Source organism: Drosophila obscura, unplaced genomic scaffold (assembly GCF_018151105.1).
Source record: "Drosophila obscura isolate BZ-5 IFL unplaced genomic scaffold, ASM1815110v1 contig_209, whole genome shotgun sequence".
In the NCBI taxonomy this organism is placed as follows: Eukaryota; Metazoa; Arthropoda; class Insecta; order Diptera; family Drosophilidae; genus Drosophila; species Drosophila obscura.
The window spans coordinates 205,772-222,517 of record NW_024542800.1 but is presented as its reverse complement, the minus strand read 5'-3'; the positions used below and the strand labels follow the sequence as shown (position 1 = coordinate 222,517).

General features: G+C 45.1%; 1 protein-coding gene across 1 annotated transcript; it reads left to right on the top strand.

The window, feature by feature from the left end:
- The first annotated feature begins 8,162 nt into the window (after positions 1–8,162).
- LOC121404526 lies at positions 8,163–16,181 on the top strand. The gene is made up of 5 exons (XM_041594181.1): positions 8,163–8,880; positions 8,965–9,984; positions 10,157–11,349; positions 11,430–11,684; positions 16,053–16,181. The coding sequence occupies exons 1-5, from the start codon at positions 8,163–8,165 to the stop codon at positions 16,179–16,181; spliced, it is 3,315 nt and encodes a 1,104-aa protein (XP_041450115.1).
- The last annotated feature ends 565 nt before the right edge of the window (positions 16,182–16,746 follow it).

The window sequence follows — 16,746 nt, the reverse complement described above, 5'->3', positions numbered from 1 at the left end:
GAACCTGAGATACTTCGGACTTAAGTGCCCTTAGCTCCTCTACGCATGCAGCACCAGTCAACATGTCAACAACGTAAAAGTCGGACCATATAACGTCAGCAGCTTTAGGGAATGATAGCTTCACAGACTCACTCAACCTTTTTAAACACCGGATAGCCAAAAAAGGGGCTGGTCCAGTCCCATACGTCACGGTGCTAATCTTGTATAATCTCAAGGACTCAGATGAGTCTCTTCTCCACACTATCATCTGAAACTGCCTTTCCGCTTCATTCACCATCACTTGGCGATACATCTTTTTCACATCGGCAGTCAGGGCGAACCTGTGCAGACGGAAGCGGAGAAGCGTTGAGTACAATTCCTCTTGAATGGTTTGTCCGACCATCAGAATCTCATTCAAGACCACTTGAGAGGACATCTTCGACGATGCATCTAACACGACGCGAAGTTTGGTGGTCGTACTTTGGGGCCGAAGGACACTCTGATGTGGAATTACGTAGTGTGGAGTAGAAGGAACCGTATTGTCAGTCGGCGACATATAACCTAAAGAGAGGTACTCTTCCATGAATTCCAAGTACATTTTCTTCAACTCAGGGTCACGAGACAATCTTCTTTCGAGCGACAAAAACCGCCGTTTAGCAACCTCAAAGGAGTTGCCCAAACAATTTGGATCTGATTTAAACGGCAGCCTTACTTCAAACCGACCTGATGGCAATACCTGAGTCGTCTTCCGAAAGTGATTTTCACATAACGTGTGCTCAGGCGAAATAATTTTCTTTGGAGATGGCATTTCTTCCAGTGACCAGAATTTTTGCAAGGTCCTATCAATGGAAACTAACAGCTCTTCACTGCAACTCAAACTGTTTGCCGTTTGGGGGGCAGAACTTTTGGAAACATATTTTCCCGAAACAACCCAGCCAAGAAGGGTCTTCTGAAGAGTTGGATAGTCAGGACCTTGCTTGATTTGACCAACAGCTAATAACTCAAAGAATGATTCAGCTCCAATCAGCATGTCTATTCTTTGTGGCTTGTAGAAAAAGGGGTCTGCCAGTGGTAGGTTCTCTGGGATTTTCCAATCAGTTACATTAACTGACTGGTCAGGGTGAGGGTGATAACCTGAAATTGATTTCAGGATCCAAAAATCAAAGGAGAACTCACTACCATTTATGCGCGACTTCACCACAGTGTGTATTTTATTCTTTACTTGAGAATTGGATTCACCAATACCAAGCAAAATCACCCTGTCCAACGAAGTCGCATGCAGAGCATGAGAGGTGGAAGGGTGGTCCTGATTTAAAGGAGGAGACGAACTCTCTGGGGGTGGCGGCAACGCGAGACTATTATCAGTCACTGTGTATCGATGCAACAATGTGTGATGTGAGCGGCCACAAACTCGACATTTGGCGACCTTGCATCTTACAACAGTGTGACCCTTTTGCAGACAATTTATACATAAGGACGCAGACTTTGTGAACTCGAACCTTTGCATAACCGAGAGACGTGAAAATGGTGTGCAGTTGGCCACTACATGGTCTCCCGAATTGCAATAGCTGCATGTTCGCTGAGCTCTACTGTTGGGGGGAGTGGAAGAACAAGCAAATGAACTGCGATTGTGCGACTTGCTTGGCATGACTTGGCCTTGGCTTTGTCGACTCTTCCGCAGACAAATGCTGGTATCGACGATTTAAAACTTTTTCAAAGTCGGACCAAAGCGGCAACTTTTCGAAGTCAAGCTGTTCTTCCCACTTCTGTCTAGTCACTGGGTCGACTCTGTTCAAAACGAGATGAATGAGCATTGCATTCGAAATCTTCGTATCGTCTCCTATCGATAATAATGAACCATAGATCGATGACACTGTATCGATGAGGCTTCTTAGGGACGATGCGGATTGTTGCGAGATTTTTGGCAGATTAAACAGTGCGGAGATTTGGTTCGAGAATATTAGAGATTCGTTGTCATATACTCGCTTTAGGCTGTCCATGGCCTTTGCATAATTGGCCTCAGTGACTTGGAACGCCTTTATTGTTCCTAATGCTTCATTAGAGAGGCACGAAATTAAATGATTAAATTTTTCGATCACCGGTATACTCTCATCATTATGAACAAGAGTCTCAAAAAGGCTAATAAAATTTTTAAACTCCGAATATTTACCACTAAATTTTGGTAGTGCCAATTTCGGAAGTCGAGCACGAGTTGGGGCTGTAGAAGCTGATACCGAGGGCGGCGGATCGCTTGTTAGCTTCAAGGCATCGATAAGCGACATTATCTTTGCCTTGGTTACAATGGCCATTTCTTCCAGCTCGGCTCCAAATTCATCTTTGCTATCAATTTCTTCTATTTGCTCCTGCAATAGGTTGGCCTTGTTAATAGCAGAATTCAGAACATCGAGTCTGCATTGTAGCTCTGTCAATTGCAATGGAATCGACCCACCCTCTAAACGATCCTCTAAGCGGCGAATGCTTTTGACTCGGTTTCTGAGCTTGCTTTTTAAGTCATCGAGAACAGACTTATTTTCTTGTGCCATTTTACTATTTATAATCTACGCGACGAAAACCAATATTTTTGTAGATAAAGAAATAATAAATGTTCAAACAAGAACGAAAATCGGGAACGACAATAATTGAATGTCGAGGCACGAGGTGTATAGTTGGTTGCAAGTGACAGCCAAAACGATATACCCTCACACTGTAGGGTAGCGCGTAATTTTCCAAGTGAGAGCCGAAAGAAATATACCCTAAGAATGTAGGGTAGCGCGTCACTTTCCAACTGAGAGCCAAAACAATATACCCTAAGAATGCAGGGTAGCGCGTCACTTGCGAAGTGACAAGAAAAACAATATACCCTCGAAAAACAGGGTAGCGCGTCACTTGGCGCTCCGTTTTGATCAAGCGCGGCAACGAAATTCTCCCACCAAATACACAGCAAGCAACGGTGGATAAGCGAAAGCGAGAGACGAAAAGAATGCACCGGTGCAGCTGCTTGTATGTATGTACATATGTATGTATGGAAGTAAGTGTTATACACCGCGGCTTGGGTTAACGAACCAACTTTTTGGCGAATTTCACACAACGAGAGGGGAAAGGGGGGGCGACAGTGATTGCGGTAAACGATATATATATAATTGTGCGTCCAAATAGCGGTTCAAATAGAGTATGGTATGGTTTTTGTACATATGTGTTATATGGTGTTATATATGTATGTATGTGCACTAATAAATTAAATCAGGGCTCGGCACCCATACAGTGAAGTGCGCTTGTGTGCGTAGCTAAAACACGAAGATGCCTACGCCGAAACCGGTTTCTTGCTTTACACTGCACGAATCTATTTGTGGTTGATGCTGCAATTATTTCGTGTTGAAACTTACAAGGAAAACAAAAGTTTAATCCCCCTTATTAAGTTATAATCAATATGGTTTAAATTGTAATGTCTTTCAATGACATATAAATTAAGCGGACGCAACATAATCGCATTGTGCATTGCGCATCGCCATCCATATTTTGGACAAAGAAAAATTTGTTTCCCAATTCCCACGAACATTTTTTGTCTCAGTGTATATTTCAGTAGTTCGTAGCGTGGTCTCACATTGATGACGGCTGATCAGCAACTGCTGCCATTTCGTTCTGTATCTGGTGTGAAACGAGACAACAAGGCCAAGCGCATTGCCGAGCCAACGAGCGCCGCGCTTTTTATACTGTCGGTGTACCGGCAGCGCAGCAGCAGCGCCTGTCCCCACCCACGGTAGGGCCGTGCCGAGCCCTGAATTAAATGCATGCAAATCAAACTCTACTATATCATACGGCTGTGCCAAGAATTGAAAGCGAGGTGCAATTTTTCCAGCACAAGACAATTTATATATGTATTTATGTATGTCTTCGGCTCTAGCTTTCAATTTTTTGCACAAATACCTCAGGCTCTGCGTTCGGATCTTTAAGTCCAGCTGCCACTTTCCTCTTGCAGTCCGTGCAATCACAAGGGGCCATAGGTCTCTGATGGTGAAGCGGCAGGTAACCAGCAGGGTAGCAGCAACGATTAGCAAGCGCGTGAGGGTATTGCGCGGCCGACACGATGGATTTGGCAAGTCTTTTGTTATTTGATACACACACGACGCGGGCAACTATACAATACTTTTTATTCTATAATATAGAATTAATTATTTATATTATTTATAACTAATGTAGGCGTATTTTTGTTACACTGGTTGTGCTATCACTGTGTCACTGTCATTATTATTTGTTGCCTTTATTTTTGTTCTTTATCGTCCACCCGGGGGCGCCATGAAAATTTAGAATAGTTTTTCTAATTAACGAAACCGAAAGACTGTGGGTGGCGTAAAGATTTATTAAAAGCGGGGACGAAATAATGTAGGTGCGCTCGATCGAATTCAATTTCAACGATTATATTCTAAAAATTCATTACAATTCATTCTATGCCTAACTAACCTACGGGGGCAAAGTGGGGCGAATTCGCCTTGAGCGAAAGAGCGAGCTTTTATTGCGCTCCCGCCTTGCCCTAACCTACTTACACTAGACTTCAAAACAATTCAAAAATAATCTTAACATAAAACATTGACTAAGACGACGACATGACGAAACAACTAGCGTAAAATAATCACGCAGCGATATCTCACTCTCCAAAATAGCCTTCATCCTTTCCAATTTTTTTATTAATGAAGGTACTTTCAGTCTCAGGAAAGTCACCCTGTTTTTAGCTGCGGCTACTGCAATGTCGTTTCCAGCATCGGTTCCCATAGCAAGGGCAGAGTTAGAAACGTTTCTAGCGGGAAGATGACCGAAAAGAGCAACACGCAAAATATACGGGAAAGACTGCCGACAGCTATGCCTATATGCATGGGCTGTCTCTATGAGCTTGTGTGCACCTATGTGGTCGATGACACGGGTTGAGACAGCAGGCAAGTGAAACCAAACGAACGAACGGATCTTGAGGGTAATTTCGATATTAAATTGTAGTTTGTAATTTGCACTACCGAATTGTTTATTGCACAAATCACGTCGGGGTCACCAAATGTTGAGCTAGCGAGCTTTTTCACTAGCTGTTGAATTTAGATTAAATTAAGAAGTCGAGCGATTCAATATACTTTATGTGTGTACAGTTTATTTGTTAAGTAGGCGAAATATGGGGTGCGTAGGTGTAGCGAAATAAAGCGAGGGGTACCGGTTGATCAAATCAAAGCGAGAATTGAAGACGCAGGGTCTGTTCAATATGCGAGAGAAGTGAGTGATTGATCAAGACAGTAGAACGTGAGTGCGATAATGATGACGATCAATTAAAGACTAGAAGAGGGCAGGCGGACCGAATTGCCCGTTCCCTAATGCAAGCGAGAGAGAGAACGAAAAAAGCGATAGAAGCTCGGCTGCTGCTGAGCCGAGCACGAGCGATAGATAGAGAGAGAGAATGCGATAGAACAGTATAGATGCTGCAGCTGCAGTAGCAAACGAAGAAGGAGATATAAAGAGGCGAAAGAACGGCCGCTGCCGTGAGTAAATATAATCGGTTACAATATATATATATGCAGTGGGCAATGCAAATAGAAAACAAAGGTGAGATTACGTTAATTTGCTCCACTGGCTATTTTGAGGAATTTATTGGGGAATATGAGGCCGGGAAACCAGACACACTCCATATTTTTTATTTATATGAAAAAAAAATATATGCCAATTGGGCCTATATATTATATCTTCTTTTGCTTTATATAGTTAAGAAGCACAACTACAAGGCCATCATGGCTCAACCTCAACATCTTAAAAATTTATACATATTTTCATAAAATTATAAGAAATTTTTTGTTTAAATTGAAAAACATGTTTAATGCGTTCCTTTTGACTTAATTAGTAATGATATTGTTCGGGCCAGCGGCTACTTAAGCGTCTATCACAATTTTAAATGTAGCTGTAACTAGTTGAATAAGAGTATCGAAACCTAAGCTTATGTATGTCCCCAGCGTTCGGCAGTGCTGCTGCGCTCTCCCTGTTAAAGGGCGCTCTGCACCTGCTGCGTCGGCTCTTGCATTGATCGGCCGTCGTGGCCCAAGTAGTTCTATGCTAATCTCTCGCCGCATAGGTTGCATACTGAACCCCCGCTTGTGAACCTTTATCTGGCTGGGCAAAAGAGCGAGCAATTGGCTTCAGCTAGCCGCCGGTCTAAATAAACATTATAACGTTTAAATCAAAGTCTTTAACTGATTTGGATAAATATAGGTGCCAAAAAAGCTTGGCATCTCAAACAATGGTGACCCCGACGTGATTTAACTACAATTTTTAATCGCGTTTCGTTTAAAAACTATAAAAATCGAATAAGATATTCGTTGCTGTGCCGATTAACGACCAACAAATACATTTTGTGCAAATAAGAACAGTTAAAGTGCAAGTTCAGTGCGACTGCAGCCGTCTAATATTCCGTTGCTTAATCGCCGATTCTCTCTTGCTCTGCGCCGCTGCAGCCGCGGCCCTTGACTTTACGTGTCTTCTATTCTCGCTCCCGTTCTTTCGCCGTCGCTTAAGCGGTCTTACATTTTCCGTTGTTTCGTTGTATTACACCGGTTGGCATGGACAAAGAGCCGAATGCAGGTGCGGGCGGAAATATTGCGATGGAGGAAAAAAGGCTGAGGCTTTACAAGCGTAAAGTTCAGTCTCTGCATGATCGGCTGCAGCGTCTTGGCCAGTCATTCTCGGGGAATAAAATCGACAATTTAAGTGCGGCTGATATAGATGTGCGCCTCGATATGTTGGCTGAAATGCGTGAGGAGTTCAACAAGTCCCATAATGAGTTGGAATCACTGGATGAAGACGAGATTGGAAGTGAGCTGCGTGAAACGTTCGATACGCTCTTCATTTCTTTGAAAGCCGAGCTGCTGGCGGCTCTCGAACTAGGACATTTGCGCGTAGCTGCTCATTCCACTAGCATGCCAAATAGCTCTGGAGGTCATACCATCATCATGGCTCACAAGCAGCGGCTTCCTGAGCTGAAGCTACCTAGCTTCTCCGGTGGCTATGGGGAATATGCGGATTTTATTGCCATGTTCAATTCGGTCATCGAAGGGGATGCAGATCTCAGTGAAATCGAGAAGTTATAACATCTTCGCTCATGTCTCTCGGATGCGGCCCTGGATTCGGTTCGATCGTTGGAGCTCTCCAGTGCCAATTATCGTGTGGCTCTGGATATACTTAGCAGACGTTTTAATAATAAACGACTTGTTTTCCAGGCACACATCAAGGAGATTCTTGGGCTCAAGAAGGTAGATTCGCATTCTGCTAAATGGCTTCGGGAGTTTTCGGACGCAGTCAACTTGCATACGCGCGCCCTGCAGACATTAGGAAGTGCTGAGGAGATATCTGGATGCATGATAATCCACATGCTGCTGCAAAAGCTAGATGAGAAGACCCAAACCAAATGGGAAGAGACTGCGTCATCGGACAGGATACCCACAGCTGGGGAATTCTACGATTTCCTGGAGAAGCGATAACAGAAGATGGAGAACGTGCAATACGCTATAGCGACACACGCTGGTAGCGCTCAGGTGGGAAAAAGCCAGTCTACACACCTTAAGAAAACCTTTGTTGCCTCTAACTCTTCCGCCGACCCGTCTGGATGCCCTTTCTGCCATTCAGCGGGCCACGGAATATACTCGTGCAGCATCTTCACAAATTTATCTCCTTTTCTGCGTCACAAAGAAGTGAAGAAGCTGTCACTGTGTTTTAACTGCTTAAAATCGGGTCATCGGACTCGTGCATGCACAGGTGGCCAGTGTAGAGTTTGCGGAAGGAGGCATCATACCTTGTTGCACTTCGACTCATCTATAGCGCAAAGCTCCCCAGCTGGTTCTCCTCCAGAACGAGCAGTACAACCAGGAGCTATTACGCCAGTTCAGGATTCTGCCAGCAGTGTGCCGTCTCATGCGTCTACCTCTCTTGCTGCCAAAGGTCTCCACTCCGATATTGTGCTGCTGGCCACAGCTGTTGTTTTGGTGAAGAATCGATCTGGCGTTTTGGTTCCTTGTCGCGCTATTCTAGATTCAGGATCTCAGCTTCATCTCGTTACCTCTAGGTTCGCCCAGCAGCTTCAGCTTAGGACAACTCAATCGTCTGCCCTTGTTTCTGGTCTGGGCGATACTAGCGTGTCCACTGAGGGATCCACCGTCAGCATTTGCATGCAGTCTCGCACTTCGGACTATTCGACCACACTCACTGCTCTCATCGCACCCACAATCACAGATAGCCAACCAAGTCTGGCAGTTAATGTAGCCGATTGGAACATTCCCTCCAACATTCAGCTTGCCGATCCCGCATTCTTTAATCCTCAGCGAGTAGATCTCCTCATTGGCGTGAGCATATTCTATGACCTTCTCTGCGTAGGGCAAATCAAGCTCATAGATGGATTGCCTCTTTTGCAGAAGACCCGGCTTGGGTGGATCGTATCTGGTGGTGGACAGAGGGTATCAAGCTCGTCGCTTTTGGCAACCCAAAATTCTCCGGATTTATCTAACGATAGAATGAATGCAAGGTTGGATCGAACTCTTCGTATGTTTTGGGAAGTTGAGAATTGTGCGGAGGCTAGCTTGAGTACAAAGGAAGAAGCGGATTGTGAGGCGCATTTCGTAAGCCATTTTTCACGGCTGCTATCAGGGGAGTACTCTGTTCGACTGCCTTTAAAGCATGATGCTGATCACTTGGGAGAGTCCTATACTCAGGCGTATCGACGATTTCTCAGCTCGAAGCGAAAACTGGATCGTAATCCCGCGCTCAAGGAGCGTTACTCAGCTTTTATGAAGGAGTATACTGATTTAAAGCATATGTCCAAAGTCCATCCTGACTCACGTAGCCTCTGCAAGTATTTTCTGCCTCATCACTGCGTTATAAAGGAGGATAGTACCACGACAAAGCTCCGTGTCGTTTTCGATGGCTCTGCAGCTACATCAACTGGATGCTCCTTAAATGATGTGATGATGACAGGTCCTGTTATTCAGCCAGCATTGTTTAACATACTGATCCGGTTCCGCACATATCCCGTCGCTCTCACTGGTGACATTTGTAAAATGTACCGCTGCGTAAAGGTATCCCCGCCCGACAATTTTCTCCAGTGTATCCTATGGCGAGATTCCATCCAGTCCGAGGTTCTGGTCTACACATTAGACACCGTCACATACGGTACGAGGGCTGCATCGTTTTTAGCGGTCCGCGCAATGCACCAGCTGGCCATCGACGAGGGTAATCCCTACCCTCTTGGCTCAGCTGCTCTGCAACAGGAGTTCTATGTTGATGATCTCATCTCATGCGGCAACTCGGTCGCAGAGGTCATGGAAAAGATGCGCCAAACTTCAAGTCTACTGTCTTGCGGTAACTTTAAGCTTAGAAAATGGTGCTCGAGTAACCAGGAGGTGCTTGATGGAATTCCGGAGGACGACGTGGAGAAATTTCTACGGTTTCATGATGGAAGCGACATTACCAAAACTCTTGGTTTAGCTTGGGACCCTGCGTCGGATCAGCTGCTGTTTGCCTTGTCCGCGCTGGACTCGAATTCAAGGCCCTCCAAGCGGTCGGTTTTGTCAACTATTGCGCGTTTCTACGACCCTCTTGGATTGATTAATCCTTTTATTGTCAGGTGCAAGATCTTTCTTCAGCAGCTTTGGAGAGAACATTTGGACTGGGATGAAAGCCTACCGACAGCGCTGCACTCAACTTGGATTGACCTGAGAAACAGTTTGGCAAGCATCTCTCGCATTTCCTTTCCTCGCGTTGTCCATCATTCCAGCACAATTGTAGAGGTTCATGGATTTTGTGATGCCAGCATGGAAGCATATGGTGCTTGCATATATGTCGTGTCCAGGCAAGGGGAGTCGTCGAGTAATGTTTTGTGCTCAAAGTCTCAAGTGGCGCCACTAAAATCATTGTCGATTCCAAAGCTGGAATTGAGTGGAGCCCATTTGCTTGCGAAGGTTATGCGCAGCTTAAAGGAGACGGGAATTTTCCCAGGTCAGTTTTACTGCTGGTCGGATTCGTCTACGGCGTTATCTTGGATTCGGGATGAGCCAGCCAAATTTCAGGTTTTCGTGGCAAATCGAGTGGCAACAATTCAGGAGTTGACGCAAGGCATGGAATGGCGCTATGTTCCCACATTGTTGAATCCCGCTGATATCCTCCAGAGGCTCGCTTCCCAGCTACCTCATCCAGTCAGAGCTGTGGTTTCACGGCCCCTCGTTTTTGTTAGGTTCTAAGGATGAGTGGCCTGTATCTGCCGTTTCTAAAACTCCGACCATTGAGCTTCGAAAGCGTGTATTGCTGATCGCGTCTCCACATGCCGATCTCACGTCCGGATGCAAATTTGCTAATTCTTTCTTTGGCATGCAGCGCACATTCGCCTACATGCATAAATTCGTTCATCGTCTTAGGCATCCTGGACTCACGGTTTCTGACATACAGCAAGGAACGCATCTTCTTGTTCGACACGTTCAGCTGGCAAGTTTGTGGTCGGATATAAAGGAGATTAGACGCAATGGGCAAGTCAGGAAGTCTAGCTCCATCAGTTCGCTATCTCCGTTCATCCATCCGTCAGGTTTACTTCGAGTTGGAGGTCGTCTCGGCAACTCATCGCTCCCGTTTAATGCTCAGCACCCGCTTATTTTGCCCAAGGGACATCCCGTAACATCTGCAATGATAAGCTATTATCATCAACGGAACCTCCATGCCGGACCTCGCGCCTTGCTTGCTAAAATTCGATTAGAATATTGGCCTATTGGAGGAATCAAAGCCGTCTCGAAAGCGGTTAGCAAGTGTGTAAGATGCTTCAGGACGAGGCCGCGCATGGTTGAGCACATTATGGGGGACTTGCCTAAGGAGCGTCTGGAAGGATCGCGGGCCTTCGAAGTAACTGGAGTGGACTATTGTGGACCCTTTTTCTACCGATCAGAAATCCGCACGAGGCCTCCGATCAAGTGCTACATAAGCGTGTTTATTTGCTTCACATCTAAGGCCATACACATGGAGCTTGTTAAAGATCTGACCACCGCATCGTTCCTAGGCGCACTGAAACGTTTTACGTCCACTCGAGGAAGGCCAAGTCATATTTGGTCGGAAAATGCTACAAATTTCGTTGGCGCTAAGAATGAGCTTCTGGAGCTGAAGAAGCTTTTCCTGAGCGACTCGCACATGAAGGAAGTCCATGAATCCTGCTTGGCTGACACCATCGACTGGCATTTCATCCCCCCGCGCTCTCCGCACTTTGGCGGATTGTGGGAAGCGGCCGTGAAGTCCGCAAAGTATCACCTGTACCGCTCAGTTGGGCCATCCATCCTTAGCTTCGACGAGCTCCGCACCTTGATCTGCCAGATCGCGGCAATTGTTAATTCTCGCCCTTTGCTCTCGCTGATGACTTGGATGTGTTGACGCCTGCTCATCTGCTTTTGGGAGGCCCGCATCAGTCAATTCTCGAGCCTGACCTAACGAAGCTCAACTTCAACCGTCTGGATGGTTGGCAGCGGGTCACTCAACTGCAGCAGACATTCTGGAGGCGTTGGCGCGAAGAGTATCTGACTCTTTTGCAAGAGCGCTCGAAGTGGCGTACGCCTGCGAAAAACCTCTGCGTCAACGATGTCGTCTTGGTGAAGGATGAGAATCTTCCTCCAATGCGTTGGCCACTGGCCAGAGTGGTCGACGTCGTCAAAGGCAAGGATGGAGTAGGCCGCGTGGCTGATTTGAAGACGGCTTCAGGAACCATCAGGAGGGCCGTTACTCGGCTGTGTTTGCTGCCCCTTGAGAAGTCAGTTGAAAGGCGAGCTTCCAACGGGGGGAGTATGTTCGGGCCAGCGGCTACTTAAGCGTCTATCACAATTTTAAATGTAGCTGTAACTAGTTGTATTAGAGTATCGAAACCTAAGCTTATGTATGTCCCCAGCGTTCGGCAGTGCTGCTGCGCTCTCCCTGTTAAAGGACGCTCTGCACCTGCTGCGTCGGCTCTTGCATTGATCGGCCGTCGTGGCCCAAGTAGTTCTATGCTAATCTCTCGCCGCATAGGTTGCATACTGAACCCCCGCTTGTGAACATTTATCTGGCTGGGCAAAAGAGCGAGCAATTGGCTTCAGCTAGCCGCCGGTATAAATAAACATTATAACGTTTAAATCAAAGTCTTTAACTGATTTGGATAAATATAGGTGCCAAACGGGCGCGGGGGCGGGGGCAGCAGCGCGGAGGGGGGGGCGGGGGGGCGCGCGGGCCGGGGCCAACCCCGAAAAGCTTGGCATCTCAAACAGATATATATATCAATTTTTTCTCAGCTCCCCATGATATGTTCATTATTTAACTTTAAGTTTTACATTTGAGCGAAAAAATAAAACTCAAAGTTTAATCATTATTTTTGAGTTTAATTTTTTTCGCTCAAACATAATTATTATGGATAATTATCCATGGATACTTTTTACTTTATTCGAACATTGAACAAACGTGGCTATCCACTCTAGAACTCTCGTCGAATACTTTTGAAAGCTTCTTTATCTTAGATCCGCTTTCAGCTAAAGTGTGCGCGAGGGCTAGAATTATATACACACGTACCTCCATTTTTGAATAAAACTTACCATTTTTGTTAATTTGTGTAATATGGGAACCAAATGTATCTATTGGGGTCCCACTTGCCAGTATACCTGCATGAGGACGATACTAAAAAAAAAGATTTGGTTTTTGACACTTCTTAAAAGAATGTACATTTACATACATTGCTTAAATTGTAAGCTCCTTTAAGCGCATAACCAGTTAAATCTCCGTTGTCAATACTGTCATCCCCAAATAGCTCTGAAAAATCTTTTTTGGGGGTTTCTTCTTGTCTTTGAACAGCACTCACATATGCAAGATTTCTAATGTTTCTCAGCTGAAACTTGCTGTCTCCATTTTCAATTCTGTAATGTTTAATAAAACTGTAAAAAAAATATAATATAATGTGAACATATTTATCTTTAGCTGACATTATTGAGCTGCTGAGCTTGTTCAGTAGCGTAGTTTTGCTATTTGCTTAGAGAAATTCACCGATTGTTCAGGTTAATACATATAGTTTATTGTGTTATATTATAGCAGCCGAACAATAGATACGTATGTAATATCGATAGAGAGAGTTCACGTCGAGTAAGTTGGATCGCACAAGGCAATGTGCGAGAAGTTACTGCACGAGCAAGACTAAGTTTAAGGGCAGACGGTCCGAATTGCCCTTGCCCCAGTGCTAGGCTTCGATTAGAACGCGAGAGGGTGATGACGAAAGCAAAGGAAAGAAAGTGCGGGAGAATATATATGTATGTAGGTGTATGTTTATTGATGGATAAGTGATAGTTTAAGTTGGTTTGTACATAGTTGTTTGGAAGTTTACCTCTAAACTTCTTATTTATTTATTTATTTATGGTGGGGGGGCCGGGCTTCTGTACTTGACCCAGCCTTCTTACATTTGGCCATCCCGTCCCAGATGACAACAGCTCCTCATTTTTTTCGACTAACTTTCACAGCTTGATATACGACGTGCGGGGCTGCTTTCTTCACTTCGTATCAGCCGTTACGTTTAACGCTGACGATCTGATCTCATACGGTCCAAGGTATGAACTTGTAGAACTCGAACAATTGCTTTTATCCCATCAAACGTGATGATATCTCTGATGTAATGACGTAGACTTGAGGATAACAACTTAGAATGTCCACATGCTTCATTTTGTCTTCCGCTCAATGTTCCATTTTGAAGTCGGAGTCCTGCAAATGAAGCACCCAATGCGCCACTTCTCTTGGTATGTCAAGCTTACTCTTTGTCTGCTTTAGCGCGATACAGTCCGTGACCAGCTTAAATCTTATTCCCAGCAAATAATGTCTAAACTTTTTCAATGCCAGATATGCAGATTTGACCTCGAGTGTGTAACAATGTTGCTTAGACTCAGCTTGCGTCGTCTTCTTGATCCAGAAATAAACAGGGTGAAGCTTGCAATCGAACATCTGTAATAGAACTGCTCCGTGTGGATCTTGCGTGTTACAAGAAAGGATTTAAGCTGTTGGATTGCCCGTTCTTTCTCTGGTCCAATCTTAAAATCGACCTTAATCCACTTAATCTTCATTTCATACGAAGCTGCTTTCTTTAGATATTTCTTTGTTTTGGTCATACATTCTCCGACATCGTTGAGATATGTTATATTCATCGCTTGTCATGCGTTTTTTTTAATAGTCGCCTGAAGATAGGCCGTTAAAAGTATATGGTTTCGACCGTTTCATCGAGCTTTTTGACGATGTGTATTTCAAGAGTCTGTACTCCTTAAAAGAAACGATAATGAACGTGTGAGTCACTTCTGGCGACGCGACTCTTCTTATACCCGTACTCAGTCAGTAGATTTTGAGCTTATTTTGTAGAAATGTAAAAATTGTTTACATTTTTTTGCTACATCTGTTATTTACATCTACGTCTACAATGTATATTCTACATCTAACATGTAGATTCTACATGTACCATTTAGAATCTATATCTTCTCCACTAGAGGGCTTTCGAGCACTGAACGGGGCAGAGTGTGCGAGTGAGAAAGAAAATGAGTAGCGGGTCTCTGGTTTTATCATATCTTTAAAATTATGCTTGCCATAGATTTTCGTCCTTTGTGGGGGAGGAAGGGGGCGCTCTTTGAGATCTAGGCGCTCATAGAGACAGACGGACATGGCTATATCGACTCGGCTATTGATGCTGATCAAGAATATATATGCTTTATGGGGTCGGAAACGTTTCCTTCTCTGTGTTGCACACATCCACTTTTACCACAAATACTGTCGCGTCACGACGATACGTTTTATATTTTTGTTAAATTTTGAAGTCTAGTGTAAAATACGCCCTTAACTATAACGGGAGCGCAAGAAAGCTCTCTCTCGCTCTTGGTGAATTCGCCCCGAATTCTACGCAGGAAGTCACCAGGACTCTTCAACACAAACTGACAGCAAGCCACATACTTACGGTAAAATCTCCTACCAATAAGTAGAACAATTTGGCAGATCTGTCACTTTCACATCATCAGCCAACAAGATCAACGATTAATAATATCAAGATCACAAGTGCGTTTCACCAACGCAAAACCTCCATTTAGTACGTCATCTGTACTTTTACTTTGACCAACATCGGTTGCGAATAGGAGCGTATCCAGCTGCAAAGCGAATAAAATACTCCCAACGGGCCAAAGTATAAGTAAGAGGTGAAATGGATACCCACAAGGAGGAACACGCTGCCGCCACAGAGGCATTAAGTGAGCAGCAAGAAATTGGAGATGAAATTTCGAAGATAATTAGGAACTTCAAAAAAGACTCTCCAGAAAGGAAGCAAAATATAATGTCCTTAAAAAAAAAGGCGGCTCTCGAGGATGCATGGAATCGATTTAACGACATCGACACCAAGATATCGAAAGCATACAAAACCGATCATTATGTTAAATTTCGTGAGGACTTACGTAAAACACTAAAAACATTCGTTGCGAACTTTACAGAAATCATGGACAAGCTAAATCTGGCATCAAGTGCTTTTTTTTTTTTTGTATGTATAGGAGGGAAAAGCATTGAAAGCCGATAAGTGTGGGACTTGGAAGTACCTCACCCACTAAAAACCCCCCTACTCTCCGTATCACTCTCGCAGCACTTCACGAGGGGGAGATGGCATGAAAGCCGTCACTAGATCCTATCTAGGATTTGAATTTCGATTGCGCTGTCTTTCAGCGCGACGCAAGGATTGGATGACCTCTGCAGCGTAGGTGCTCATGGCATCCCAATTGTTTTGCGAGCTAAGTAGGATATCCATTAAGTCATTGACTATAAATGGACTCCCAATGTCTAGGTTTAGCTCTTCCCGATCAGCAGAGAATCTTGGACAGACAAAAAATACATGTTCAGCGTCTTCTATGGTCCGTGCACAGTGCGTGCAAAACGGATCCGACTCGCATTTATTCTATGTAGGTAGAATTTAAAGCACCCATGTCCTGTAAAAAGCTGCGTTAGATAAAAGTTAGTCTCACCAAAAGTTCTACTCACCCAGGGCCCTATGTCCGGGACTATGCGTCTAGTCCATATGCCGTTATGTTACGCCATCGCTCTTGCCATCTACGTTGGGTCTCCGGTTCGCGGATGGCATGGTCTTCGATGATGGTTCCAGCGGCGAGAAGGTCAATTGGCGCCATGCCGGTCTATACTAGGGCCGCATCTTCGGAGACGGTTCGGTACGCACTAAGGACTCTCAGTGCACATCTTCAGTAGGCCGCTTTGCAGGTGCGGCTGTACGTTGGGAGCTCCATAGCTGGTACCCATATTTGAGCAGCGTACATAATGATGGCTCTGACGACAGAGCAGATGAGCAGTCTGCTCCTCTGTCTTGGACCGCCGATATTGGCCATTATGCCGGATAGCGCGCTTGCTGCCCTGCCGGCTTTGACTCCGGCTGCTTCCAGGTGCTGCTTGAAGCTAAGCCTGTGGTCCAGAAAGACTCCCAGGTACTTGATAGCCGGGGACGTCTCGATTTCGTCTGTTCCAAAAACCACTCTGGCTGTCTCTACCTTTTTCCTGGTGCTAATCAGGACCGATTTGGTTTTGTGCGCATAGGCTGAGGCGTTTTCCTGGAGCCAGCACATCACTCGTCTGACTGTCTCGTTCGTGTTTTCCTCTACTTCTGCCAGGGTTTTATGTATCGCTACTACCGCGATGTCGTCTGCGAAGCCAATGATGCTGCAGCCGACTGGTGTGTCCAGTCGTAGGATGCCATCG

What these genes read in the sequence shown, in the direction of transcription:
- LOC121404526 (XM_041594181.1), top strand. Translation starts at nt 8,163, where the DNA reads ATGCAGTCTCGCACTTCGGACTATTCGACCACACTCACTGCTCTCATC. An exon ending in CTGCGTTATAAAGGAGGATA is followed by an intron (nt 8,881 to 8,964) that starts GTACCACGACAA and finishes TGATGATGACAG; the next exon opens with GTCCTGTTATTCAGCCAGCA. An exon ending in TCTGCCAGATCGCGGCAATT is followed by an intron (nt 11,350 to 11,429) that starts GTTAATTCTCGC and finishes GGCCCGCATCAG; the next exon opens with TCAATTCTCGAGCCTGACCT.